The following is a 26,558-nucleotide window of genomic DNA, read 5'->3' as shown; positions in this document are numbered from 1 at the left end:
TGCCTTTTAGACCGATGGCAAAATTGGGAGTATCTGAACCTTGGGACATATATCACACACATGATCCCAAATCCTTATTCCATAAACAAAACCATGTAGGTTGAATTAATTTTTGGTTTGCAAAATATAATCAACGAGTCACATTTTTATTTTTTTTGTGTAAAGTATTAATTATTGGGATTTGCTATGGAATTTCACAAAAAGGCATTTGGCGGCTGATTTTTGCATGAGAGAACAGCCACACAGGCTCACTTTCGAGCAAATTTTCTCTTATTCATTTAATTCATCTGAGGTGGCTGTTCTCTCATGCAAAAGTCTGATAGTATATCTTTTCATAAATTTGTATTTTCAAGTTTTTTTCTTGAATTTTTACTCCACATACTTTTTCCCTAATCCAAACTTTGTAACTATGCATATGAAAACGCCATCAGAACTAATTGTGTGGTTGTGTCTAACTTTTGTTTGTAAAAGACGGGATTTCCTAGGGTCCATCGCAAAAGGCATTTCTCAGCTGGTATGTCGCATGTCAGACCAGCCACACGGTTAATGAACACAAAAGTTTTTGTCTTCATTCACTCTGTGGCTGGTCTGACAAACTTGTTGTCTTCATTCACTGTGTGGCTGGTCTGACATGCGACAGACCACTGTGAAATGCCTTTTGCGATGGACCCTAGAAATTATTATTCTGTTTTAATCTCATGTATTCATTGAATCAAACTTCAACCAAAGTGTCTACTACCAGCTTTGTCACGATTGAGGTTGATTCTTTTTATCCACTCATTTTAGTAGGAAAGCTGGGTTTTGGCAAAACTTCGTACAAAAACCTTTACGAAATGAAATTATTACATTAATTAAGGCCTTTTGTGGCAACCATGATTTTTTTTTTTCATTGAATATTAGTTTAAGAGAGGGGGGATAGGTCGAGAATTGAGAGACCACGAGTGAGGAGATGGTCTGAAGTGCTTGAAAACAAGTAAAAATATTTTTCCCTCAACTTTCTTAAAATTTCCAACTATAACCCTGACTTTTAAAAGTCACCAACTACACCCCCTGAGGTTTCAATTTGTATAAGGTAGATCCCCTCAGTTGACGGTTCGTCTACAGATAGAATGATTAGGATGATCCTATGGAGTTGATTTTTTGGGCACACCCTATCTATATCAGGGGCCATCAAATGAATGCTTTGGATCATCCAAACAATGTGGGCCCACTGTGTTTTTGGTAATGTTTGGATTCAAGTATGGGGTTTGGAGGGGGGTTTGGGGTCTTAGCGTTGATAGTGTTTCAAAAGAGGGGGTCTACCTTATACAAATTGAAACCTCGGGGGTGTAGTTGGTGACTTAATAGCCAGGTTAGAGTTGAAAATGTCAGAAAGTTGAGGGGGTGTGACTGTATTTTTCCCAAATAAATAAACTATTTTGAATACCATATTTCTTTTCCTTGATTTTTTAGCCAATTCTACATCTCTCCTCACTATGACTTCTCTATTTTCTTCCTCTCTCACACTACTTGACTCTCTCACACCATTGGATAAACTGATATTCCTTGGATAAAATTTTCAAGCATGGCCTTAGGGTCTGCTCCAATGACTTAACAGAGTTGTATGCCATTCGCTTATTGTCAAAGTAAACACTTTTCCTCATAGATTACAACACACTTTTTTTTGTGTGTGGTAATTTTGGGTTAGGCAGACCCCCACCAGATATATTGAAAGAGAAGAAGAGAATTACAAGCGAAGGTAAGGAACCCCAGAGGAGTCCTCAACAATAATTACATCCAGCACAAAAGGAAAATCAGAAGGAGGGATGTTGTATCCCTTGCAAGGGCAATCGGATTTTGAAAGGAAGTCAGCTGCCCTGTTCCATTCCCGCCAAATATGAGTAATTTCCCAGGAATGGAATTTCTCCAGGTTTGCTTTGATAGTTTCTAGGGTCAGCATCTTCTTCCATGGGCAAGGAATTTTGTTTAGGATGACATTGACTGCAATCTGGGAATCAGATTCAATCCATAGAGATTGAATTTGGAGATCTCTTGCAAGTTGGATACCTGTGTGAATTGCATCAATTCCGAGGTCTTGAATGGCAGCAGCATAGCAATTCAGAGAGTATGAGGCAAGAGGATGACCATCATTGAGTCTTAGGATGCCTCCAATGCTACCTGAATCGACTGAGAGATGCGTCAGAATTTAGCTTGACAAAAGGGTCCGCGGGGGGCGCCGGGGGGGAGGATGCCAAGTGATAGTTCTGGGCTCAGTGGAACTGTTGTATAGAGGAAGGTTCAAATGCTTTGCTATCCTTCTATTTTCTTATGTCATGGTGTCTCCAATCTTTAGGAAAATGAGTCTCTCTCGGGCGGCTCTAAGATCAGATTGAGAGTGAATTTTTTGTGCTTTTTGCGGCCTTCATGAATTCTAGTGTTCCTTTCCAACCAAATATGGTGAACAGCAGTCAAAAGAGTGAGGACTAGGGTAGATGATTGACCTTTAGCTTTGAATTTACCTCTGATCCAAGCTTCCTCTTCATAGAGGGATCTTTTCTGCTTCTTCCTCGATGAGATGCGCCAGAGAATGGATCTCTATATCCAAGCGGAGTAACCACAAGAAAAGAAAAGATGAACAGTACTCTCTGGTTCCGCATTACAGAGGGGGTATAAAATATTCCTCGTTGGCCCAAGGAAATGAAGTTTATCCATGGCGCTTAATATGTCTTGAATAGCAAGCCAAGATTACAACACACTTGAATCTTGTTCAAAGTAAGAAGAATAAAGAGTACGAAGCATTAGAGATGGTAGGTATGAGGAGTGAATCATCCAGATTTGTAGAAAGAGAGGGTTGTGTAAACCGTTTGTGCGGCTGTGAAGGCCATAATAAAAGCTGCTGCGACAAGGGCTGTGAAACTCCAAGGGCTATCGAAGTACTTTTCCCTGAAGTTTGAACTCCACTTACGAAATCGCATCTGCCACTTGCTTGTTCTCCTTTCGCAATACTCATCCAGGGGGTTAATCACATGGAACAATGTAAACTTGGGGATGAACCCCATGTCATGTTGGAGCTTTTGAATGAGCTTGACGATCTCTTCTTTATCTTGATCGGAACAGAAGATATGTTTATGCCGCATCAAGTTAAAGTCATTGACTGATTGGATGAGACCTCCATTGTAGTAAACATAGGAAGAGACATGGTGGCTTATGCCAGCATGGAGATGTTCAAAGGCTATGAGATTGAGTAGTATGGACTCGGTGCAATCATATATGTTGATCACTGGAAGATAAAGGATGCCTTTCTCTTTGTCGAATGCAAATCCACTGAGGTCGTTTTTTTCGCTTAAGTTGAACTCAACTTTGGCATCTCTGTTAAGAAATGTCGTAGACATCATATTGATCTCGAGTTCTCCTTCATGAGAAACCAAGTCTCCAACCATCCACTTCCTAGCAAGGTCCAACATGTGCATGCATGGATTGGAGCCCAAGTCCGTTTTTTCATTGACATTGAAGACAAAAGTACCTGTTGCCCGAATGAACCCTATCACGAGTTCATTTATGTACTTGGTACTCTGCATGTTCAAGTTAGAAATATGGGTGAAACACAATAAATGAAAATAAAATGGTAAAATGACCGAAATCTCCTAGTTTCAAAATTTATCAACGAAAATATTCCATTCAAATTTTTTGTCCTTTACTAAATTTACAAGCTAATTACCTTAAATAACTTTATAATACTCTCTCTACTTGTTTTTTTTTGTAAACAAGATTATTAGCATTAATAATTAAAATTTCTTAAAATCTCACTGCCACTCTAAATAGAAGTCGTCCTTCTCATCTAGGTTTACTATGTCAAGATAGTCTCCGCACGAATTTGCACACATATTTGTTAAAAAAGTGCAGTGAGGCCCACATGATTGGGTCATCCAAACCATTCATTATTTGTCTGTAGTTAAATAGGTTGGGCTACATAAATCATCTCCATAGGATGATCTTAACCCTCGATCAGAAGAGGTTTCCGGATCCGTACTGTGCCATCCCTCAACAGATCGGATGATAAGAATCATCCTATGGGGATGATATCCTGGGAGCAACATATTTAAGTTAGGGCAGAATAAATGAACGGTTTAGATGATCAGGTGATCCTAACTATATAATCAGGCACAATTACCTTCATAATTTTTACATGACAATATGAAGAGGGAGGGAGAGAAGGAGAAGAGTTCACGTCCCCTAATTTTTTGGGTCTGAAAATAACACTGGTATATATAAGAAAGAGGAAGGAGGGTTTTACTGCTCACGCTTACTTGGCATGGACAGCCCCTCACCTCTAGTACTTACATACATACTTTTATATATATATATATATATATATATATATATATATATATATATATATATATATATATATATATATGGATTTGCTAGTAACCATCGCAGAAGGCATTTCACGAGGGGCTGTTGCATGTGAGAGCAGCCACCTTAGATAAGTTTAATGAATAAGACAAAATCTGCTGAAAAGTGAGCCTGTAAGGCTGCTCTCACATGCAACAGCCCATCTGTGAAATGCCTTTTGTGATTTTCTCTAGCAAATCCTATCTCTCTCTCTCTCTCTCTCTCTCTCTCTATATATATATATATATATATATATATATATATATATATATATGTATGTATCTGTGTGTGTGTGTACGTACATATGTATAGATGGACAGATATAACGCGAGAAATTGGGTGTTGGTTTAGAGTAGGTCTTACCTCATCCTGTGTAATTCCTTTTTCAACTACTACCAACTTGTTGAGAACAAGCAGAGGCACTTGATTTTCAATCTTCAACATGTCCTCAAGAATAACCGTATCGATTTTATACGATCCGTATTGGCTAAAAATGGGGTCATTGAGAGCGTAATACCCATAGTTAATATCGGCGAATTTGCGCATGACTTCTAGTAAGAAACTTCCATCACGGAACATCAACTCCAAGAATTTGTCATTGTCTCTCCAGTTGTAGTCAATCTGGTCATAACAGTCCATCAATTCTTCCATGACTTCCTCTAGTGCGTTCATGTAATCAGTCATGGTTTTACCTGATATCCTGAGTAAGTGAATAACAGATCTAACCTTATGTTCCTCCATGGGAATAAGCTGTGGTTCGCCGTGATGATAGGGGCCGAAGGAGACAAAAAGAGGGTCATAAAAAGAACACGAATCAATTAATCCTCTTAAGGATCTCTCAATGGAAGGAAGGGTCAGGGCAGCAGATGTCTCGGCCCCAGATCAAGGTGAAAAGCAGAACTCTGGCAGGGTGGGGAAGTCTACGAAGGCCTGGGTAACAAAATCATTCTCCGATCGAAGAGATCCAGAGGACACCAGAACCATGCAGGACAAAGAGAATATTGATCAAATGGTTACAGGATTGGAAGAGACAAGATTTAATGAAGAGGAGGATTTGATGAACCAAACAGAATTTTTTGCAGATGAAATATCAGCAAGGATAGCCTTCAAGGAAGATATGCAAAGACAAATTCAGTTCACCCAAATAGAGCCATCAGGCACCCATGAGGAAGGAGAACAGTCTCTGGCACATTCAGCATCAGACCAATCTCTAGGGACGGAGCTAGCTGAGGAAAGTCCTTTAAACCATGAATCAAGGGAAGTTAGACCCGAAAATTCAGAGATGATCCTAGAAGCAGGAGAACCGGAGGAGGAAATTCCAAGCCGTGTTCATTATAGTGAGGGAGCAGAACCCGGGAGATTAACAAGAGAGTCGTTAACCCCATCCTCGGAGAAGGAAACTAGCACAATCGTCGAAGACGGTTCAGAGATTCATCTCTTAATTTCACCTAGAAATCAGGCTGGTTCGAGTTCTGTTCCATTACAAAATCCAAGAAGGGACATTGAAGAAGGCACAGTCTCGGCTGGAGCTAGTCCAAAGTCAACAGTTCCTAGAAGGGAGCTAATCAAATTAGGAGTTAATGTTGAAGCCAGAATTCAAGCAATTATGGACACAGTTAGGCAGGAGAACACGGGAAGTGCTCTGTTATTGGAGAAAGATTGCCTGGAGATAATGCTTACAGAAGAATCAGCTAAGTTGGGAGTTTCATCTCAGGAATTAGCCAAAGCTCAATCTGAATTTACCACCAGGTCAGGAAAGAAATGGGGGAAGCCTTCAAAATGATTTCAGGAATTATATGGAACATAAGGGGAATTAGGAGCAGGAGCTCCCGTAGCAGGTTAAATATGATTAATAAGATGCACAAGCCATGCTTCATCGCAATTTTGGAACCATTTCTAAACGAAGCAGCGATTCAAGGGGTGGCCAATCTGTTAAATATGGATTATCACATGACAAACTCAGACTCAAACTCAAAAATATGGCTGATGTGGAATAATATGATTGATATAAATATAATATCTTCGTCTCAGCAAGCTCTATCAGTGAAAGCCCGCCATCGGGATTCGGCAAAGTCTATTTTCATGACATTAGTATACGCAAGTTGCTCAGTAGTCGAAAGAAGACTTCTTTGGAGCTACCTGTTTGACTGCAGTCAATACTTTACTGATGCGTGGATGGTGGGTGGGGATTTCAATGCCGTATTAAGTGCGGAAGAAAAACTGGGATTACATCCTCCTAACTGCCGATCTACATCTGACTTCCAAGATGCAGTAGAAGGAGCAGGATTGATTGATGTGGGATACTCGGGAAATAGGTTCACAAGATGTAATAATCAGATGAATGAAGGGTGCGTATGGGCTAGATTGGATAGGGTTCTTGTTAATGCATTGTGGATGACAGAATTCTTAGCATTAAAAGTTACTCACCTATCTCGAACCAATTCAGACCATTGTCCGCTACTTGTGAGCTTCAGGTCCAATGCCAATCCTCCTGTGGGGTCGTTCAAATTCCAAAGAATGTGGTGCAGGCATGAGAACTTTCAGGAGGTGGTCAGAGGAGCTTGGAGTGTGCCGGTAGATGGGAACGCCCTTGAGATCTTGTCCATAAAGCTAAAGAACACAAAAAGAAACCTAAGAGCTTGGAACTCGCAGCATTTTGGTAATGTTTATCAGAATGTTAAAGATGCGGAAGACTCTGTAATAAAAGCGGAAAGTATTCATCTGGAACTTCCAAACCAAGTAAACACTGCAAGCCTTGATGGGGCTAGGGCAAAGTTGAACGAGGCCATTCTCCAGGAAGAAATATTTCTAAGACAGAAATGCAAAGACAAGTGGCTTAAAGAGGGGGATCGAAACACAAAATTCTTCCATGCCTCAATTCAAATGCAAAGGAAATACTGTGGAATGAGGAGGATTATGGAAGATAACTCTTGGGAGGAGGACCCTCAGAAAATACGTGAGTTGGCTGCTAAATTCTTCCTCAAAGCCTTTCAAGAGGAGGGAGTTTCAGAAGATGAAGAAATGCTCGAAGCTATTCCTTGTCTTGTATCTGAAGAGGTCAATGTCTCGCTGATTCAAGCTCCCTCAGAAGAAGAAGTCAAGGAAGCCGTGTTTGGCTGCCCAGAGGAGAGTGCTCCTGGCCCAGATGGTCTTAATGGGACTTTCTTCACAGCTTGCTGGGAGGTAATTAAAGATGAAGTGGTGGAAGCAGCAAAAGCCTTCTTTGCCGGAGGTAAGTTATCGAGACACTATACCTCCACTCTAATTACGTTAATTCCGAAAGTGGAAGACCCAAAGGACTTTTCTGAATATAGACCAATCAGTTTGTGTAACTTCTGTTATAAAATCTTTGCCAAGATTATTGTAACAAGACTTGCCAAAGTTTTGCCTAACCTGATTTCTCCAGAACAGGGAGCATTTGTTAAAGGAAGATGCATTTCAGACAATATATCAATTGCCCAGGAAATGATGGTGGGAGTAGGTAGGAAAGTGCGAGGAGGTAATGTAATGCTCAAAATTGATATGGCCAAGGCGTATGATAGATTAAATTGGGATTTCATGCAAAAAGTGTTGGCGCGATTTGGATTCTCGGAGTCTTGGCGAAAGCTCATCGAAGAAGCAACCCAGAAGTGCTGGTTCTCAGTGGTTTTGAACGGGGAACCAAATGGATTTTTTAAATCTTCGAGGGGTCTCAGACAAGGCGATCCTTTGTCTCCTTGCCTCTTTATTATTGCCGAAGAAGTCCTAAGCAGAGGAATATCTAAACTGTTCCGTGAGGGTAAGGCTAAGTATTTCTTGAGAAGTAAAGATAGCACCCCAATATCTCATTGTCTGTTTGCAGATGACACCGTGATCTTTTCAAATGGAGGGAAAGCAAGCTTGAACCAGATTATGAGATTCCTAAAGCGGTATGAAGCTATGTCAGGCCAGCTAGTTAACGCTAACAAAAGCAGCTTTACCACATCAGACAAGATGACCCTCAGTAGGCAAAGAGCTATTGGCAAAAGTACAGGGTACATGCAAAAGAAGTCCCCTATAATGTATCTAGGAGCTCCCCTATTCACGGGTCGTCTTAAAGCGAGTTTCTTTGATGGGCTAATAGATAAAGTTCGGAAAAAGATTGAAGGATGGAAAGGGAAAATGTTATCCTCTAGAGGAAAACTTATATTAATCAACCATGTTCTATCAAGCCTTCCCATCTTCATCCTGTCAACATTATCCCCTCCAAAAAAGGTTCTCCAGCGCATTGACAGTATAATGGCCAACTTTTGGTGGGGGAATTCAGAATTTGGGGCTAGAAACCATTGGGTTGCTTGGAAGAAAATTTGCAAGCCAACAGACGAAGGGGGATTAGGCATAAAAGCTATGGAGGACCTATGTATTGCTTTCCGAATGAAGGCTCTTCATAGGCTTCACCAATCCCATGGGCTATGGGCCTCATTCTTGAAATCTACCTACAGCAGGGGTAAACACTTAAATTTAGTGGAGCCAAATGCAGTCTCATCAAAACAATGGAAAAATATTATTGCTACAAAACCCTTGTGGCAAGAAAATGCGAGGTGGACTGTTGGAAAAGGAGAGGTGTTTTTCTGGACAGATATTTGGATAGGGAATAAGCCATTGGTGGAATATACAACAGGATTCCAAGGAATCGATCTTAAGGGAAAAATCAAAGACATGATCAATGAGAATGGAGAGTGGAAGAAGAGTCATATATTGCCTTTTTTTCCTGGTGGTTGGGATGCAATTATGGACAAGGTTAAGATCGTCATCAACCGATCGCCTGACAAGCTCATTTGGGCAAAAACATCGTCAGGTAATTTCAGCTCTAAATCGGCTTGGGAAGTATGTAGAAGGAGTGGCCCTAAAGTGAGTTGGGCGCAAGGTATTTGGGATTCCATCCCACCTAAGATGGGTTGTTTCTCTTGGAAACTTTTCCTCAATGCCATTCCAGTGGACAGCAGAATCAAAGATCTCAAAATCCAGATGGCATCCAAATGTGAATGTTGTAAGCACAGTAAAGAAGAATCAGTTGATCATCTGTTAGGTAACAGTGGCCTAGCAAGGGGAATCTGGGAGTTCTTCGCAGACCTCTGGGCCATGAAACTTCTTCCATTGCAACCAGTAAGGAGCAGGATGCTTGCTTGGATATCATATGGCAGGAAAAGGAGCACCCAAGCTGGATTTCTCCTTGGCATGTCAGCTTTGATTATCCCTTGGGAAATCTGGAAGGAACGTTGTAATAGAAGAATGGAAGGTAAAGAGAGAAGTACAAATTGGGTGATTCAGCAAATATTAAATAAGTTAAAAACTGTGAGCTCTAGCCAAAAATTCACCAAAGAAAACAATATGGTGGAGTGTTTAGCTTTGGAGCAAATCCAGATTGATCCGCAGAGGCAAAAGATCAGCAGGGATAATTGGATTTGGTGGGAACGTCCGATGATTGGTTCGCTCAAATTGAACATTGATGGAGCAGCCAAGGGAAACCCAGGAGAGTCGGGAGGCGGTGGAGTTATGCGAGATGCCAAAGCAAAAGTTATATTTGCTTTTGCGTTCTTCTACGGGACATCTACCAACATGGTGGCTGAAGCGAGAGCTCTATTGGACGGCCTTAGGCTATGCAAAGCCTTTGGGTTCAAGAATTTCGTAGTAGAGTCAGACAGCAAAGTTCTCATGGACTTCATCTCTAAGAAAGGAAGCCACCCCTGGTCCATCTCTTTCTTCTGGCCCGAAATTATAGACCTCATGGACTTCATGGGCCCTCATCATCAGCACCAGTTTAGAGAAGGTAACCAAGTGGCAGATGCTCTTGCAAATGAAGCTTGCAAAGCTAGATCTCATCAAATTTTCCATGGATGGTCAGAAATGCCTCGCATAGCCCGGGGGGCTGCAAGATGCGACACTAATGGTTTTCCAAATATTCGCCCAAGCAAATGAACGAAGCAGGTGGTGTTGTGTAGGGTCTTTGGTTCCCCTTTGTTTGTCGCGGTCTAGAGGGCTGGTTGTTTGCCCTCCTTTTGTATTGTGCCTTCAATAAATAATATGCTGAGGCCCGCCCCGGGGTCGCATTCCTTTCCGGGTTAAAAAAAAAAAAAAAAAAAAAAAAAAAAAAAAAAAAAAAAAAAACCTTACTGCTGAGATTTCTAATAAATGATGGCACTTTATAAATACATCGTTTCTTCCAAAAGTTCTCATTTCCAAGATCAATAGAATGATATTGCTCCTGAAATTGTACATCCCAATCCCTTCTTTTTGCTATCGTTCCTTGTTGTGCCATCCCTGCAAGCTTCTATGTACCAGTGATCTATAGCTTGGAGCTAGTCTTCACTGTCTAATACTTAATACGAGAAGCTAAATCAGTGCGACATATATAATCATCGAGGGATTTGCTAGCTTCCATCGCAAAAGGCATTTAACGAATGGGCTGTTGCATGTGAGAGGTGCCACCTCGTGAATGAAGACAAACTCTGCTGAAAAGTGTACCTTTGTGGCTGCTCTCAAATGCAACAGCCCACCGCTAAATGCCTTTTGCGATGGACACTAGAAAATCCCAATCATCAAAGGGGGAAACAGAAGAAGGATGGCAAAGGAAGGAAGGAAAGAATGATTCATTCCCCTTTAAGAAAAGTAGGAAAAAGAAAAAGAACCACCGTAGACAAAGTAGGAAAATGAAGGATGGTGGTGAAGCAAAGAATGTTTAATTCGCCTTTAAGAAAAGTAAGAAGAAGATGAAGAAGCAACACCATTTGGCATAGGGATTATAAATTTGACTCAGTTCACCAAACATTCTTCTTTGGAAAAGAAAATCGTACAATAATTTGAAACCCGTAGTTTATATATATACAGTGCTCGGCTTTTGAGGTTACAAACACCTAATTAGAGAAATCGAATAACCAAAAACTTATACATGGGATTTGCTAGCGTCCATCGCAGAAGACATGTGGCGGATGGGCTGTTGCATGCGAGAGCAGCCACCTCATGAATGAAGACAAAATCTGCTGAAAATTGAGCTTGTGTGGCTGCTCTCACATGCAACAGCCCAACGACAAAATGCCTTATGCGATGGACGCTAGCAAATCCCCTGGTGCATTATGCATTATGCCCACTTTGGCTTGAGGTGCATCAGTAAAGTTTTAATTAGTTTGGTTGTCACCACACCTTGTGGGTAAGGCCAAGAAAGGAACCCAAAATCAAATTAGTTGCCTTACAACGAAGACAAGGCATAAATGTGACTCAAAATCAACATACTTGCCTTGCAACGAAGACAAGGCATAAATAAAGTCTTTTTCTTTTTAATCTTTTGATTTTTATCTATTCTTCATCATCGGCTACTCTCTTTCAAAGATTAGAATATATTCTTTTTATTGATAACGACATTTAATGTTAATGTACAACAAGGAATCTAAAACAAACGCATTCTGTGAACAAACAAGATTCATGCAAAAGATATGTGCTCTTATGCCCAAGGTTTTTAGGAGATAAAAAATAGGAAAGTAAAGAAACTGAGCATAAAATAATTTGGACAGTGATAAATCGACCACCCAAATATCTTAAATCCCCTGTGTGCCTCTCTCTCTCTCTCAGACAGTAGGGGTCGATTTAAGATATTTGGGGAGTTTGAGAGAGAAAGAGACATAGGGGTCGATTTAAGATATTTAGGGGTAAGGGTGTCAATTTTGGCTCGGGCTCGGAAGCTCGCTCGAGCTCGGCTTGGAAAAAGCTCGGCTCGAATCCTTAATGAGCCGAGCAGAGCCGGCTGGCCAGGCTTGTTAAGCTTAACGAGCCCGAGCTAGGCCAGGCTCGTTAAGAATTTAATATATTTAAATATATATTATATATTAATATATACACTAAATGGGTTGTCCAGGGAGTGAAATGGGGAGGCAAAATATGTCACTTCTTTTTTGAAACCCCATTTGTTACTTGGACCACCCCCTAAGTGTAAAAAGAGTAGTCAAATTATACTATATAGGGCTGTCCAAGGAAGATGAGGGGTGTGAAGTTAATATAACCCGAGCTCGATAAGGCTCGTGAGCCGCTTGAGAGCCTGGCCGAGCCTGACCAAGCTCGAGCATGGTTCGAGCCCGAGCTCGGCTCGTTTACACCCGCTATTTGGAAGGTCGATTTATCAATCCCCAATAATTAATGAGCATACCGCCCAGAAAGAATAAGGGAAATGACATTCCAACCCCCCTAACATCGTGAAGTTTTAACGTCAAAGAAAAACGTTAAGGGGGTGAATTTATCCTCAAGCAATGAACTATTCTCACAGAAACCGTTAAAGGGGGGATTTTATCTGTTTATGGGGTATATCATTTCCAAGAGAATAGTAGTATTGTAACCGATTTGGGGACCAAGAGTGGAACCTGAACAAATAGCTTCTTAGAAATCTTTCCCTTGATTTTTGGTAAGGAGAAATTTAGCCAATTTTTCTTCCATTTCTCCCCTATTGCCACCCCCCCCCCCCCCCCCCCCCCCCGCCTTATGAAAGATGTCACCACCGGAGGCTCGCCGGCCGTTCAAACGTCCGGCCATCTCCGACCAACAGAGACGGCGAGAGCAGGCCCTCCTCCGTCAGGCCCAAAACCGCCGTGACGCCCAACAAGAGGCCCGCTTGTTAGCATCCTCCGTAATATCTCTCCCAAATCAAAACCAACCCGAACCCACCTCAGTACCCGAACCCGAAGCCCGGCCCGAATCGGATGAGTCCGAAACACTATCTCTTCTACATCTCAACGTGATCCAGGCCTCCAAGCTGCCTGGGTCCGAAGCTCGTCGCTGGTTCGCGCACCAATTGATGCTTCCCGAGTGGATGATTGATGTTCCTTCGTACTTAAATCGCGACTGGTTCGAACCCCTTTACACATTCTTCGCTTTTTCTTTCTAATTTTGAAAATTTATGTGATTTTTTTAAATCTTTGTGGGGTTTGTAGTGGTGGATTTGTTTAGAACTGAAATTGGAGTAATGGGTTTTTTTGTAGTGGGTGTGAGATTTTGTCGGTTGTTGTTGATTGAATTATATGTGTTAGGGCTTGTTTTGGGTGATATTTGTAATAGACAAATATCTGAAATTGGAGTATGGGGTTTTTTGTGGTGGGTGTGAGAATTTGTGATTTGGGTGGAAAATTGGGTTGTTGTTGATTGAATTATATCTGTTTGGGCTTGTTTTGGGGGATATTTGTAATAGAAAAATATCTGTAGAAGAAAATAGGCCCATGTAAAACCATGAATGTAGTAGGCATAGTGTTTCATATGAAAAGTATTTTTCGTATGAAAGATATCTATACAAGGGAACTTCAGCCTATTAATGATGTGGTTATGTGCATATTAGTGGTTTTAGTTAGAATGTAGTTATTAATGATGTGGTTATGAGTGTTAGGTTGTGGGTGTTAGTTATTGCCAATGTGTTATGTAAGTGGGTTAGTGATGTAAACCTACCTTTATGCTTGTAAGTTTGTATTTCAATGAAAGGAAGAAGAACAAAAATTTACAGCAAAGGTAACTTTGTTTTGGAGAGTCATGGCTCCTCTCGAATTGAGTTGTTAGGAGGTCCGGTTCCCTTGAATCAACCCCCACCCCCCTCTTTTCTCTCTTTTTTTTGTTTATTTATGTTACGGCCGATTAGGCACGTAACACAACCCGATTTTCCCTCACTAAAATGCATCTCTAAAAACTTCTATTGGAAATGGGTGAAAAAAGAAATTAGGCAACGGATGGCCTAGTGCGAGGTGTGTTAGAGAAATAATACTGAGACAGTAGCACCTGCGAGTTTATTGCAGCAATTGGCCATACCAAATCAGGTGCGGACTGATGTTTCTTTGGATTTTATTGACGGGTTGCCAAAGTCACAAGGATGTACAACTGTAATAGTGGTAGTAGATAGAATGATTAAATATGATCATTACATTCCACCTACTCACGCATATACAACAGCATCTATGGCCCAATCTTATGTTGACTATGTTGCTTAATTGCATGGCATGCCAGAATCAATAGGATCTGATCACCTGCGTTGTTTTAGTGGCCATCAGCCCAAATAATAGTCTAAATGGTTGTCTTGGGCTGAATGGTGGTATAATACAACCTATCTTTCCTCCATCAAAATGACCCCCTTTGAGGTGGTGTATGGAAGAGCTTCTCCTACAGTTCATGCATATCTACCAGGAACCACTAATGTCAAGCAGTTGGACAGGGATTTAAGGTATCGAGATAAAATTTTGGCCTTACTTAAAAAAAACCTCAGAGCTGCCCAAGATCGTATGTAGGCACAAGCTAATAAAAGACATATCGAGGGGACATGTGAAGTGGGTGAATGGGTGTTCGTACGGCTTCAGCCATACCGTTAATCTATGGTGGCAGTTAGAACCAATTTGAAGTTGAGCCCAAAGTATTATGGACCTTTTCCAAATCCTTCAGAAGATTGGCTTGGTTGCTTATGAGCTTGATCTGCCTCAAGAAGCTAAGATACACCCCTAGGGGTGTCATTGGATCCAGACAGTCCGATGGACTATCTGAATCCGAAGTTAAATGGACAAGACATAGGCAAACTACTAGGATCCATGGACAGATTTCGGATCCCGATCATAGGATCCGAAATAATTACCGATTGGATCCAGGCAACTAATAAAAGCCCGCGGAATAATCCTAAATCCTATATTATTATATTATTTTATGGAAATACCCTTCAATTTTTATAACTTAAGTATTATTTCTGGGGCATTTTAGTAAAAATAAGTCATATCTAATTTTCAAGTGATTTTTATTTTCAGTATTTTGTCATTCTTCCGTCTCAAGTCTTGAGTCAGCCTCTTCTTTTCCTTCTCTAACCCGCTTTAAGTCTCTAATCCGATGCATCACCTCTCCCTCTTTTGAGAATTTTAATCATGTACAACGTAAGTAGGACCTACTGGGACACTCCGATGGACGGTCCGATTTGAAATGGATCGTGACCAAGACATGGGAAGTAGGATCCGAAGGACACTCCGAATCCGATCTGACCGATAAGGGATTTGAATGGATAGTGACTGAGACATAGGTGGATCCGATCCGAAGTGGATCCGTTGACACCCCTATACGCCCCGTCTTTCATTTCTCGTGCTTGAAGAAAAAGGCTGGAGAATTAGTGACTGTTGAGCCTTCCCCAACTCCTATATTCGAAGAAGGAATGCTACAAGTAGAACCTCAAGAGATCTTGGAACGAAAGATGGTTAAGAAATATAATAGATCTGTTACAGAAGTAAGAAAAATAACAGATCTGTTACAGAAGTGCTTGTTCGCTGGACCAACTTGCCACCGGAAGCCGCTACATTGGAGAACTTTTCACAGTTTCAGCAGCAGAATCCAAATTTTCAACTTTGAGGACAAGGCAGGTTTCAAGGGGGAGGGAATGTTGAACCCTTATTTGGTGTGCGCGCGTTTAACGCGTGACAGGTTTCAATGGGGAGGGAATGTTGAATCCTATTTGGTGTGCACGTGTTTAACCCATGACAGTTTGGGTTAGATTTGATAAGCTTATGGTCTGTCGTGTGGCCTATTAAATAGGAATATTAAATAGGAATTGATTAGTATTATTTTTGTTTTTTTTTAGTTTAATTGAGTCTAGAAATGTTTGGAGTCCTGGTTGTTTAATTGGGTTAGATTTGATAGCTTATTGTGGACTGCTTCAGATTTACACTTTTTTCTTGTGTTCTCACTAGAAGGACTGGGTCACCTTGACAAGCCATTAACAGTAGTACAGTACCATATTTCTCTTAGCTTTCTTCTGCAAGTACCTATCCTATGAGGATGTGGAAAGATGAATGGAGACAGTGATACTAGGATGGAGGCATACGATCTGTTAACAGGGAAGTTAAAAGATGTTAGTTTTGTTTGTTCCACCATCAATTTTAAATTTTTAATGCAGTGAGTGTCAATTGGTGATGGTTTAGATGGCACCTATGGTTGTGGATGCAAGTCTCAAGCTGTTTTTTTTTTCAGTGTTCTGCTCAAGCAAAATGACATATTTGATTGACCAGAGGATCATGTGATAAAGTTGGGGCCCAATGTTTGGTGATCAAGACCATTCTCCGGCAAATTTTATTGGCGTACGCCCCATATTCAGTGAGGCCACCCGATTAACGGTCTGAATCACGGAACTTGGCCTCACTGGTGCAGTTGCTGGACTGACAGAAAGGCCATTTGTTCAGACAAACATTGGATAATTACTTCTATATTATTTTTTAATGAATAAAAGGTACAAGTCGTTGAGAAACTAGAGCCATCAGAACTATACAAACAACGATCTGATGGATGCAATTCCAAGTATAAACAATCCATATATAGAAGTCATGGCTGACTAACTCATCCCGGATTTGGATTAGCCTCTATCTGAGCTTGTCCAAGGTACTGATCGGTTTGGATGCCACTATTCACTGTATTCACTCACTGTTAGCCTATTGTTCAGATTTGGTAGGCGTGCACTCAGTATTTTTACCTGTTTTCTTCCCATGATACTCATGTTGTGTTAGTATATGTTTCAGCTCTGTAAAATCTTCCTACCATGCACCATGGTACAGTTTACTTGCTCGTGAATATTTAGTTTTCTCCGTCCTTTTGTATGCCGTTATATTGTCTAACAAATGGCAAAAGCCAACGATGGCGGGTTCATTAATGGGTTCCCTTCATCCACAACTCCGCATTCTAATGAATGGTGATTGTAGAACCTTTTTTTTTTTTTTTTTGAGAAAGTATGATTGTAGAACATTCTTCTCTGTTGTGCATAGAAGACTAGATTTTCATGACAAAATGAACTTTTTGCAGGTATGTCTTTGCAAGGCCCGCTGGAAAGCGGTGCTTTGTGGTTTCATCTAATGGAACAACAGTGAGTAGGCTTCGGAATGGCTCTGTATTGCATCATTTTCCATCGGCTTTGCCCAACGGTGCTAGGACAAAGGACATTTCGGGTCCTGCACATATGTTTTGCATCCTTGATTGCATTTTTCACGATGTGAGATATCTTAATTTCTCAAGAATTGAATGACGAGATTTCTGATATTTGAGCTTGGATTTCCAACTTTGTATTCAATTGTTAGTTTTCTTTTTCTTTTTCTTTTTTGCAGCCAGATCAAACTTACTATGTGATTGACATGGTTTGCTGGCGAGGATACTCGTTATATGACTGTAGTGCCGAGTTTAGGTTCTTTTGGTTGAACTCAAAGCTTGATGAAACCGGTGCTTGTAAACCACCCTCGTCATACCATAAATACAGATTTACTGCTGTCCCCATCTATGACTGTAATCAGATGGGTATACAGGCGGCATATACGGGTTGTGTCCCTTACATCAAAGATGGGCTGTTGTTTTACTACAAGTAAGGTTTTATTTTCTTCATTCTTGAATGTAGATATTCTTGATATGGAAAAGATACAGATTTTTTTAAGTATATTTTTTGACATTATTCTTGGTAGAGATTAATCTGAAGAAAGTACAAAGTTATATGAAAGTATCCATTAATTTTTATGGTGCTTTCTGGAAGGTTGTTTCTGAGAAGTTCAGTGCAGGATTGATGGTTTAATTGTTATGTGAGGTTGTTCTGATGTTGAAAGTGTCCTGTGATGTGGCTGTAGGAAGCTTATGTGCAGTTTTTTTATTTCTTCCTTTATGTTTCTTCTTTTGGGATTCGGGAATATGCTCCTTGATTATCATACTATGTAATCGCTAGAGGGACTACTGGTCCCCATGTATATTTCATGGTATGAATATATCAAGTCATTTTCAAAAAAAATAAGTTAATAGCAACTTGATACTTGATAGGTTTGATTGGCAGCACTGGAGTTCAGCACTCATTGATGCATATATTTAGTCATATTTCCTATGCTTTGAAATTCAAATGAAAATTTCCTTTGTTCTATATCATTCTAACATGGGCCAAGAAACCTACACTATTACAAATTTTTTCAAAAATCCCCTGTTTAGAGATGACGTCAGACCCTTTAGAACAAAAGAAACTTCTTATTCTATCATGCTATTCAAGTAAGGGTGTCAATTTTGGCTCGGGCTCGGAAGCTCGCTCGAGCTCAGCTTGAATCCTTAACGAGCCCAGTCGAGCCCGATTTAGGCCAGGCTTGGCTCGTTAAGGCTCGTTAAGAATTTAATAGATTTAAATATATATATTATATATTAATATATACACTAAAAGGGTTGTCCAGGGAGTGAAAGGGGGAGGCAAAATATGTCACTTCATTTTTGGAACCCCATTTGTTACTTGGACCACCCCCCCATAGTGTAAAAAAAGTAGTCAAATTACACTAGATAGGGCTGTCCAGGGAAGATGAGGGGTGTGAACTTAATATAACCCGAGCTCGGTAAGGCTCGCGAGCCGCTCGCGAGCCTGGCCGAGCTTAACTGAGCCGAGCCGAGCCTGGCCAAGCTCGGCTCGGCTCGGCTCGTTTACACCCCTATATTCAAGCTTTGTTTGTCTAAGTGAAAAGTTATCATCTTTGTTAAATAGGCTTGAAGTCAGTGTGTTTTACTTGCAGTTCGCTACCATATTTTGATAGTGGCGTTATATATTATATGTATCAGTGCCTCAAAAACTAAGTACGGACCTTTGATTTCTTTTTCTAGTATTTGTATCTCTTCCTACTAATCCTTCAATTGTTTGTTTCCCTAGGCATGCACACTACCAAACCGGTAACACACCATTAGCATTGGTGTGGAAGGATGAGAAATGTAGCCAGTATGTTCTTGATACAGATAGCAAGGGACAAGTTCCCGATCAACAACAGGTACACCCATGAGGCCTAAACTGCATTTTTTTGGATTTTGTGAGGGTTATTGAGTTCACTTCTATATTATAGGACTTGTATTTTGCTCTTCCAACTTCCTGGTAACTTTTATTTCTTATCATCAATCTCTGAATGCCTAACATATATTTTTATGCCCTTCTTGGCATTAACAACTGATTTCCTTATGGATCTATGAGATCATTTTGTAATGAGTTCCCGGAGACCCCGGAAATGTCTGGAACGTATTGCTGACATCCCTAGTGGATCCCACAGGCCTCTGTTCGCCATGAAAATTAGCTAACGTAGTTATAACAATTTATGTGGATTTTTAGTGATTTTATTTAATTTGTAGGCAAAGTTTCAGTAGGATTTGGTGGATCCTATGTAAAGAAAATGTGAATAGTCATTTTAGGACAGCAACATGTAATATATGTTTTCTTAGTGTGCTCTCAAAGAGATGTGAGGCTGAATTTGAGCCAAGGGCTGAAATTGGTCCTATACTGATGGGTAGTATTAAACTAGCATTTTAAAGTGTTTTGGGACCATAAATATAAAGTTTGGATGTACTTTTCAGTTGTTTAATAAATTGTTACAATTTTTCCTTCTTCTTTAATCCTATATTGTTCATGTTTTGATCAAATATGTTATCGCTTAATGATGTCTCTCTCTGGCATTGCTTGTAAATATCTATTGGATTATTTTTGTGATTGTTCAATTCCCAACAAGTTTTCTACTTTTGGTGTATTCCTAGTAATTTACTTGTATCAATCTCCCTCTCTTTTTTCCCTTACCTCTTTTCTTCTTATTCCAAGTACATGCATCTCCTCACCTCTTTCCTTTTTACATCTTCTTTTGACATATGCCAATTTCTTTTAGCTTATTTTGACCCATCTTTGGTTATTCTCCGTCCCCACATATTTCTCTCATCAAAATCCCTAATCTCTCTTCCCTATGTTGAAAAATTATTCTGCACCTCTTATTTTGAGGCTCACATTAACATACAACTAAAGTAACATGTAAGAAGAAAAGAGATCCCATTCTCATAGATAATGTACGAGTTTTATTTTTTTGACAAATAATACTTAATGCACATGTTAGCCCCTCAATTTAAAATTAGGCTCTTTAGCATTCTTCTCCCTTTCTTCCCCTTTCCTTTGGATATCCCAAAACCCAAACCCCAACCCATGCAACCCTTGCTCTTCGTTTCTATTCCTTTTTCCATCTTTCCCCCCCTCCTTCTATATTACATATCCCTCTCTCTTCATGTTCTTGTCTCATTTTTCTCCCCTCTCAATACTTTATTCTCCTTTTGCAGTAATTAATTTAGTGCAACTTACCTCTTTTCCTTTCCTTTTCTCCACATAATTCTTTTTCGCATGGTTTTCTCTTCTATCTACGCTCCTTGTTCTTCTTCTTTCCCCTTCCTTAATTAGTTACAATCAAGCTTTCACATGACAAATTCCTCCTCTGGACGGGCCAGATTCTACTTGTTGCCTGTGCTCAAGGGATATTTGGGCATCTCAATGAGAGCATTCACTTCTCCAATGGTGGAATCACCACCTCCCTTTTAACTGTAACCAGTAGAAAGAATCAACTTGTCATCATTTGGTTCAACTACTGACACGGCTTAAATGCTTCTTTTTTCTTTTTTTTTTAATGGTCAAAGATTTCATTAATGGGATCAAGATGGCCAAAGAATACAAATCTACAAAAAAAGAGACACCAAATAGGATCACAGAGGGAGAAAGTCAAATTGTTCAAGGGATCCCAACTGAACACTGCTTTTAGCTAACTTATCCGCCTCACCATTTGCCGATCTCCTTATGTGGCGAAGGAGATTGAAGAGGAGCCTCCAATATAAAAAATCTCATTGGTGGAGGGCGATTTACGGCTTAAATGCGTGCACATGTTCTTAACATTTCCTCCTCTTTGAGGCAGAGTACATAGCTATAACTTATGCGACTTGTGAACTTATGTGGCTTTAGATACTTAGAGAAATGGTAGTAGAGAGCCCTCTGAAGCTCTATTATGGGTACCAGATAACTATTCAAATAACCTCTAACCTTATATTTCATCACAAAACCAACATAGATGTTGACTGCCACTTTATCGTGGAAAAAGTAGATGCCAAGTTTATTACTATTGCCCAAGTCAAATCAATGATCAGTTTGCTGACATTCTCACCAAAGTTGTCCCGTATAATTGTCTTCAAGACATTCTTAGAAAGTTGGATATGTTCAACTTGACGGGGAGTTTGAAAGATACATTAGTTACATATTTTTTTTGGTATTGTCACTTAAGTTATATGGTTTTACTCTTTTATTTCGCATGACTGGTTGCATGTGAAATACATCTTTTCTCGTGTTCATTAGGTGACACTAAATCATGTATGCATATTAAAATTTTCTCTTGTTGGAACTTTGGCTGTAAAAATTTAAGGCACCAATGGCAATGAGACGCTAAAATCCATGTTGGGCGCTGGGGAATGTTTTACCTAGGACATGATTTTTTTTTCTGCTTTTGATTATCTGTATCCTTTGACTAATTGACCATCATAAGTCCTTAGCTATGATGCAAAGTGGTCAAGATAAGTATTTGCATCGTCTAAATATAGCTTTGGTTAGTTATCTGATATTGGATATCCAAGCTTGGAAGCATTACTTTGTGCATTTGATTACCCGTAGTTATTGAACATCCTCGGGTGCTTGTTATGAACATATAATGCAAACCAATTAAGATAAGTACCCACTGTGGAAATTGTCTGAAATAATCTTTAAAATAACATATTATTAAGCAAGAAATGTGTTTTTTTTTTAATGCATGTTGCATGAACTGAAGAATTAATAAAATAGAGATTTCTATTGTGTGACCATGAGCCTTAAGGGTACTGAAATTCATTGTGGTCACAAAAATTTGTACACCATGAATCTCATGCCAATCAGCTTTCTCTTGACATTTATAACTGCAGTTCTCTGGTGTGCTTGTTGACCAGATGTACAGTATGAACCATGTGCTTCAGTGTACTAATGTTTTGCTTTGAATGGTCAGGTGGTTTTGGAGTTGCAAGATGATGGGAAACTGACTACCTCAGATGATCCTCCCATTATCATTGGTTGCTTAGATGGGGCGTTCATACAAAAGGTATGATCCATGGAACGTAGTGCATATAGACTACTAACAATGATATTCTACCGATCATTCGGCTATAGCATCAAGCTGAGCATTATAGGGGTGCAACTCGGGTTAAGGCCGACCCGACCCGAGGAACCCTTTTTTCCAGCCCGAATCCGACCCGACCAGAGTTCAACCCGACCCGACCCAACCCAACCCGACTTTTTAAGCTTATGAAAAAAAAATTGATAAAAATGTCGGGTTTCACTTGGGTCGGGTTGCCCAAACCCTCAACCCGAACCCAAACCCGATTTTTTTTCGGGTTGAACCCGATTCGAGTTGCACCGCTACTGAGCAATACCACTTGAGTTTGATACTCTTGATTTGCATTGAACACAAAAAACTTTCTCATAGTTTTAAGGTGAAGCTCTCTGATCCTGCAGTCAGCTTTACGATCAGGAAATCTTCTGCGCTTTGCCATCAATGATGGAGGGATGATATTTGTTGATGGAAAGCTCGAGAAGGCTGATATACACTATATTGGCAAGGTCAACCGTGCACGCACTTTTGCAGATACTTACTCAAAGGTCAGTAGAAATATATACAGTGAAAATGATGAGAAGTTGAAAAATATCTATGTTATTACTAAATACTAACATCCCATATACTCATTGGATGCATTTGGCAATTAATGAATCTCAGTGGCATTTCTTGCCTAGAAATCTATGGGTGATAAATTATTTTGCCAAACATGGTGAAAGTATTAAATTAAGAGATGCAAAATTCCTGCAGTAATCTTTCTAAATTGTTATATGCCTTTTCCTTTTCCTTTGTACATTATACAGTTGAATGCACAGGTTTGTAAAATTACTGCATGTGTGTGTTTGTGTGTTTTGTTTCCTGCATGTGTGTTTGTGTGCATGCTCTGCTTTAAATATTAACCACTTAGTTTCTATCCGTTACTTTTATTCATCAAATCGATGATTGTACCTGCCTGGGCTCTTGGAAGCTTTTACTGGATAATTTTATCCCTCATGGGTTATTCTTTCAGGTTCTATTCCAGTATACTGCCCGGCATTCTCCACTTAGAATAGAGGATCTGATAGCATCCATCCATACATCTCCCGATCAAGACCGTGAAACTATGGACGTTGAGATGGTTGAATGATGATCAGGAATGACAGCGACAATGATGAGAGCAATCATAGTTGCGAATGACAATGGTGATTGTTACTTTGGCTTTCTACTAATTGCCAAATGCTAATACCTATCTCATTTGCAATGGTGGCGAAACCTTGTGAAGATGAATAGCTGGTAAGCTTTGTAAATGAAGAATCATTATAACTAGAATTTCAACTGTTGGTTTCCTGACATTTAACACATCAGCCACTGCAATACAGGTAAAAACAACCTCAGGTCTTTTTCTTTTTTCTGAAAGATATCAACCTCAACATCAAGTAAATCGGAGATATAGATATTAAACAATGGCAGACTACTCTAGTAATACTGAGTGATTGACTTGAATTTACACCTGCCTTTGTAATACATCAGCAAGATGTTTATCAGTATACTTTTCTGTAATGTAACGACAAGGAATAGTGAGAACATATTCCTCCCATATTTTACACAACAAAACTAGGAGTCTATGGACTGTTTCCTTAAAACTGGCAGACTTTTTTTGGGCCAATAAGTGTTATCTTTATCCCACACATTGCATATTTATACATTTTTAAATTGCATCATCCCAGCATTTACATGAAATTGTAGTTCAATACACTCATGAAAGTGAAATGTGATTCTTAGGTGCTGACTAAGAATTAGACTCTAGCCTCTTAACATAATTGTATAGCACATACACCACCAAGGGGATTGGCCACACTTGACATTTATGTGTTGTTGACTACATGCAATATTGACGATGATCACAGGAAAACATTACCTAGAAAGATGGGAACATTAGACAACACCTATGTTTATACATATTTTATCCATGCCTTTGTATCATTTTTTTGCTAATCTGAAACCCATTTCCTATCTGTTCTTTTTTCCAGCAGATTTCCCTGTTTTTTTTAAAACAATTTTTGTATGCCTTTTTCATTTTTTGAAGATCTGAACCCCTTTAATTTGATCATGCCGTGCCTCATTTTAGCCCATTGATAAAGTCCTGCCTTATTATTTTTTTTCCTTGCATCATATTGAACATATAAATAGTTTCATTTCATAATTAGTAATGCCCAACGAATGCACCCCATAAGCGAGTGTTAAAAGGAAAAGTAAAGAGCAATCAATGGAAGGGGTGCTTATGTTGGAAGTTGGAAGCTTATGTACATAGACTAATATTCCTCCGAACTTTGCCTAGACCCATTTCAACATGTGTTTCTATTAGGCAGTTGTTTTGCTCCTTTAATGTGTGTTGGTGACTGATCTGAATTGTCATACCTCGTAGCTGTATAAGAAAGATCTCTTGAAAGAAGCTAATGTACAATAAGTTCATATCCATATATCTTCATAGAAGAGATCTATTTTTGCACTCCATTTTGTTTGTCTTGGTGTCTATGAATGTCTTTTTCTTTTTGAATTTCTGGTTGTTGTTACTTGTAGCTCTTGTCATTTCTCTGCTTAGGAATTGTGGGAAACATATGTGGAAGTAACTTCGGAGTCTAAAAAGTCTTTCATTGCTGTGCATCTTATCAATTTCAGGAAGGATGGTGTGATAGAACAAGGGAAACTAAAAGAACTTAAAGCTACTGATGAATTCAGGGGAGCAATCAGAAGATAGGCGTAGTGCTGATGTTACTGCTACATTTTGTTTCCATAATTCTTCTTTTTTGAAATCTTTAATTTTGGTAGAACCAATTTTGGAGTGGTTTAAACTTTAAATCTTAAAACTTGCTAGTCAGATTTTGTCTTATTCATTTAATTCATGTGAGGTGGCTGCTCTCTCATGCAACGGCTGGCCCACGGAATGCCTTCTAGGATGGTGCCGAGCAAATCCCTTTTTCTTTCCTTATTTTTGGAGCCACTTGGCACCATCTCTTCTGTCAGGGGTGCAACTCGGGTCGGGTTCAACCCGAACTTGTCCGGTTCAACCCAATAAAAAGTCGGGTTGAGTTCGGGTTCAGGTTGAGTTTTCCCAACCCAGGGTGAATTCGGGTCGGGTTCAGTTTGAGGGAACCCAACATTTTTTATCAATTTTTTTTTTTTTGTGTAAGCTTAACAACTCAGGTTGGGTCAGGTTGAACTTGGGTCAGGTTCGGGTTGGAAAAAGGGTTCCTTGGGTCAGGTCGGGTCGGCTTGAACCTGGTCAGGTTGAAATCAGATCAGGTCGGGTTGGGGTTGGGGTTGGAAAAAAAGGTTCCTCGGGTCTGGTTAGCCCCCACCTGACCCGAGCTGCACCCCTTAGTATTCCTTCACTCATGCCCTCACAAATCTATCCTCTCTCATTCTCCCTGTTACTCTTTCACCACTTGGTAATCTAATATTCCGTGAAAAAAAAATCAAGGTTGCCACTTGCCACAAATGGCCTTAGAGGTTGGTAGGCTCTGTTTCTTTCCACTTAAAATGGGCGTAAAAATTGTTTTATGTTGTAAAAATGAAGAAAAAACAAATTTTTATGAAAGAGAGAGTAGAGGAAAAAAATGCAAATTAGACAATGTCCTTTCCGTTGATTGCCACTTATCCCATCAGATGACCCCAACCATCAATAAATTATGATTTTGTTTGGTTGATTGCATCCGTTGATCTATTGGTTGCATCTGGATTGCAGTAAATGTAATCAGGTGTTGGAATCGGCATTTGATTCTGATTCCTGGTGATTCTAACATTTGGTTGAAAAAAAATAATGTAATAAAATGAGCAGAGTTGATATTGGAGTGGAATTAGATGGGGAGAATGCCGAAATATGTTTCCCACTACGAGAATTGGTATTCTAATTCTACCCTGGTCGGAATGAAATTTTTTTTGAATTAAATTTATTATTATTGTTTTCCATTCTGCTTAGGGAGAAATGGAATAGGAATGGGATGCAGATTCTGATTCTTGATTCTGGGAATCCAAAAATAGCCTAGGGTGCTGTTATCATAATCATAAACGAACAGGGCCAATGGGTGAGTTTGGATTGTCGGAATTAAGCGTTGGGATCAGGATTTGATTCCAATTCTGCCTGATTCCAATGTTTGGTTGAGAAAAGAATAGAGAATCAATCAAGGGTTGGAATTGAAGCCGGGGTGTGGAATTAGCTGGTATTCTGACTCCACCCCAGCCTGAATAGAATTTTTATTATGATATTTTGAAGGGAATTGCTAGCGT

General features: G+C 39.8%; 2 protein-coding genes across 3 annotated transcripts; one reads left to right on the top strand and one right to left on the bottom strand.

Moving 5' to 3' along the window:
• Positions 1–1,548: 1,548 nt before the first annotated feature.
• Positions 1,549–5,171, bottom strand: LOC143845524 (UPF0481 protein At3g47200-like). Its single transcript, XM_077353901.1, has 2 exons — positions 4,738–5,171; positions 1,549–3,551 (listed from the first exon to the last, which is right to left on the bottom strand). Exons 1-2 carry the CDS (start codon positions 5,113–5,115, stop codon positions 2,805–2,807), a joined length of 1,125 nt encoding a protein of 374 aa, XP_077210016.1. The 5' UTR covers positions 5,116–5,171; the 3' UTR covers positions 1,549–2,804.
• Positions 5,172–12,684: 7,513 nt separating this feature from the next.
• LOC143847313 (snurportin-1 protein) lies at positions 12,685–25,149 on the top strand. Of its 2 annotated transcripts, none has more exons than XM_077356107.1 (8): positions 12,685–13,221; positions 17,173–17,359; positions 17,472–17,722; positions 19,025–19,139; positions 22,188–22,280; positions 22,694–22,837; positions 23,302–23,564; positions 24,951–25,149. In XM_077356107.1, exons 1-7 carry the CDS (start codon positions 12,866–12,868, stop codon positions 23,416–23,418), a joined length of 1,263 nt encoding a protein of 420 aa, XP_077212222.1. In that variant the 5' UTR covers positions 12,685–12,865; the 3' UTR covers positions 23,419–23,564; positions 24,951–25,149. The 2 variants fall into 2 exon arrangements, with proteins under 2 accessions (XP_077212222.1, XP_077212223.1); XM_077356108.1 differs by lacking the exon at positions 24,951–25,149 and adding an exon at positions 23,651–23,868.
• The last annotated feature ends 1,409 nt before the right edge of the window (positions 25,150–26,558 follow it).

Source organism: Tasmannia lanceolata, unplaced genomic scaffold, assembly GCF_043159265.1.
Source record: "Tasmannia lanceolata isolate RefF3 unplaced genomic scaffold, GAP_Taslan_0.1 ptg000015l, whole genome shotgun sequence".
Taxonomy (NCBI): Eukaryota; Viridiplantae; Streptophyta; class Magnoliopsida; order Canellales; family Winteraceae; genus Tasmannia; species Tasmannia lanceolata.
This window is presented reverse-complemented; position numbering and strand designations above follow the sequence as displayed.

What these genes read in the sequence shown, in the direction of transcription:
- LOC143845524 (XM_077353901.1), bottom strand. Translation starts at nt 5,115, where the DNA reads ATGGAGGAACATAAGGTTAGATCTGTTATTCACTTACTCAGGATATCA. An exon ending in AAGGAATTACACAGGATGAG is followed by an intron (nt 3,552 to 4,737) that starts GTAAGACCTACT and finishes TTGAACATGCAG; the next exon opens with AGTACCAAGTACATAAATGA.
- LOC143847313 (XM_077356107.1), top strand. Translation starts at nt 12,866, where the DNA reads ATGTCACCACCGGAGGCTCGCCGGCCGTTCAAACGTCCGGCCATCTCC. An exon ending in TTGATTGCATTTTTCACGAT is followed by an intron (nt 17,360 to 17,471) that starts GTGAGATATCTT and finishes TCTTTTTTGCAG; the next exon opens with CCAGATCAAACTTACTATGT. An exon ending in ATGGGGCGTTCATACAAAAG is followed by an intron (nt 22,281 to 22,693) that starts GTATGATCCATG and finishes CTGATCCTGCAG; the next exon opens with TCAGCTTTACGATCAGGAAA.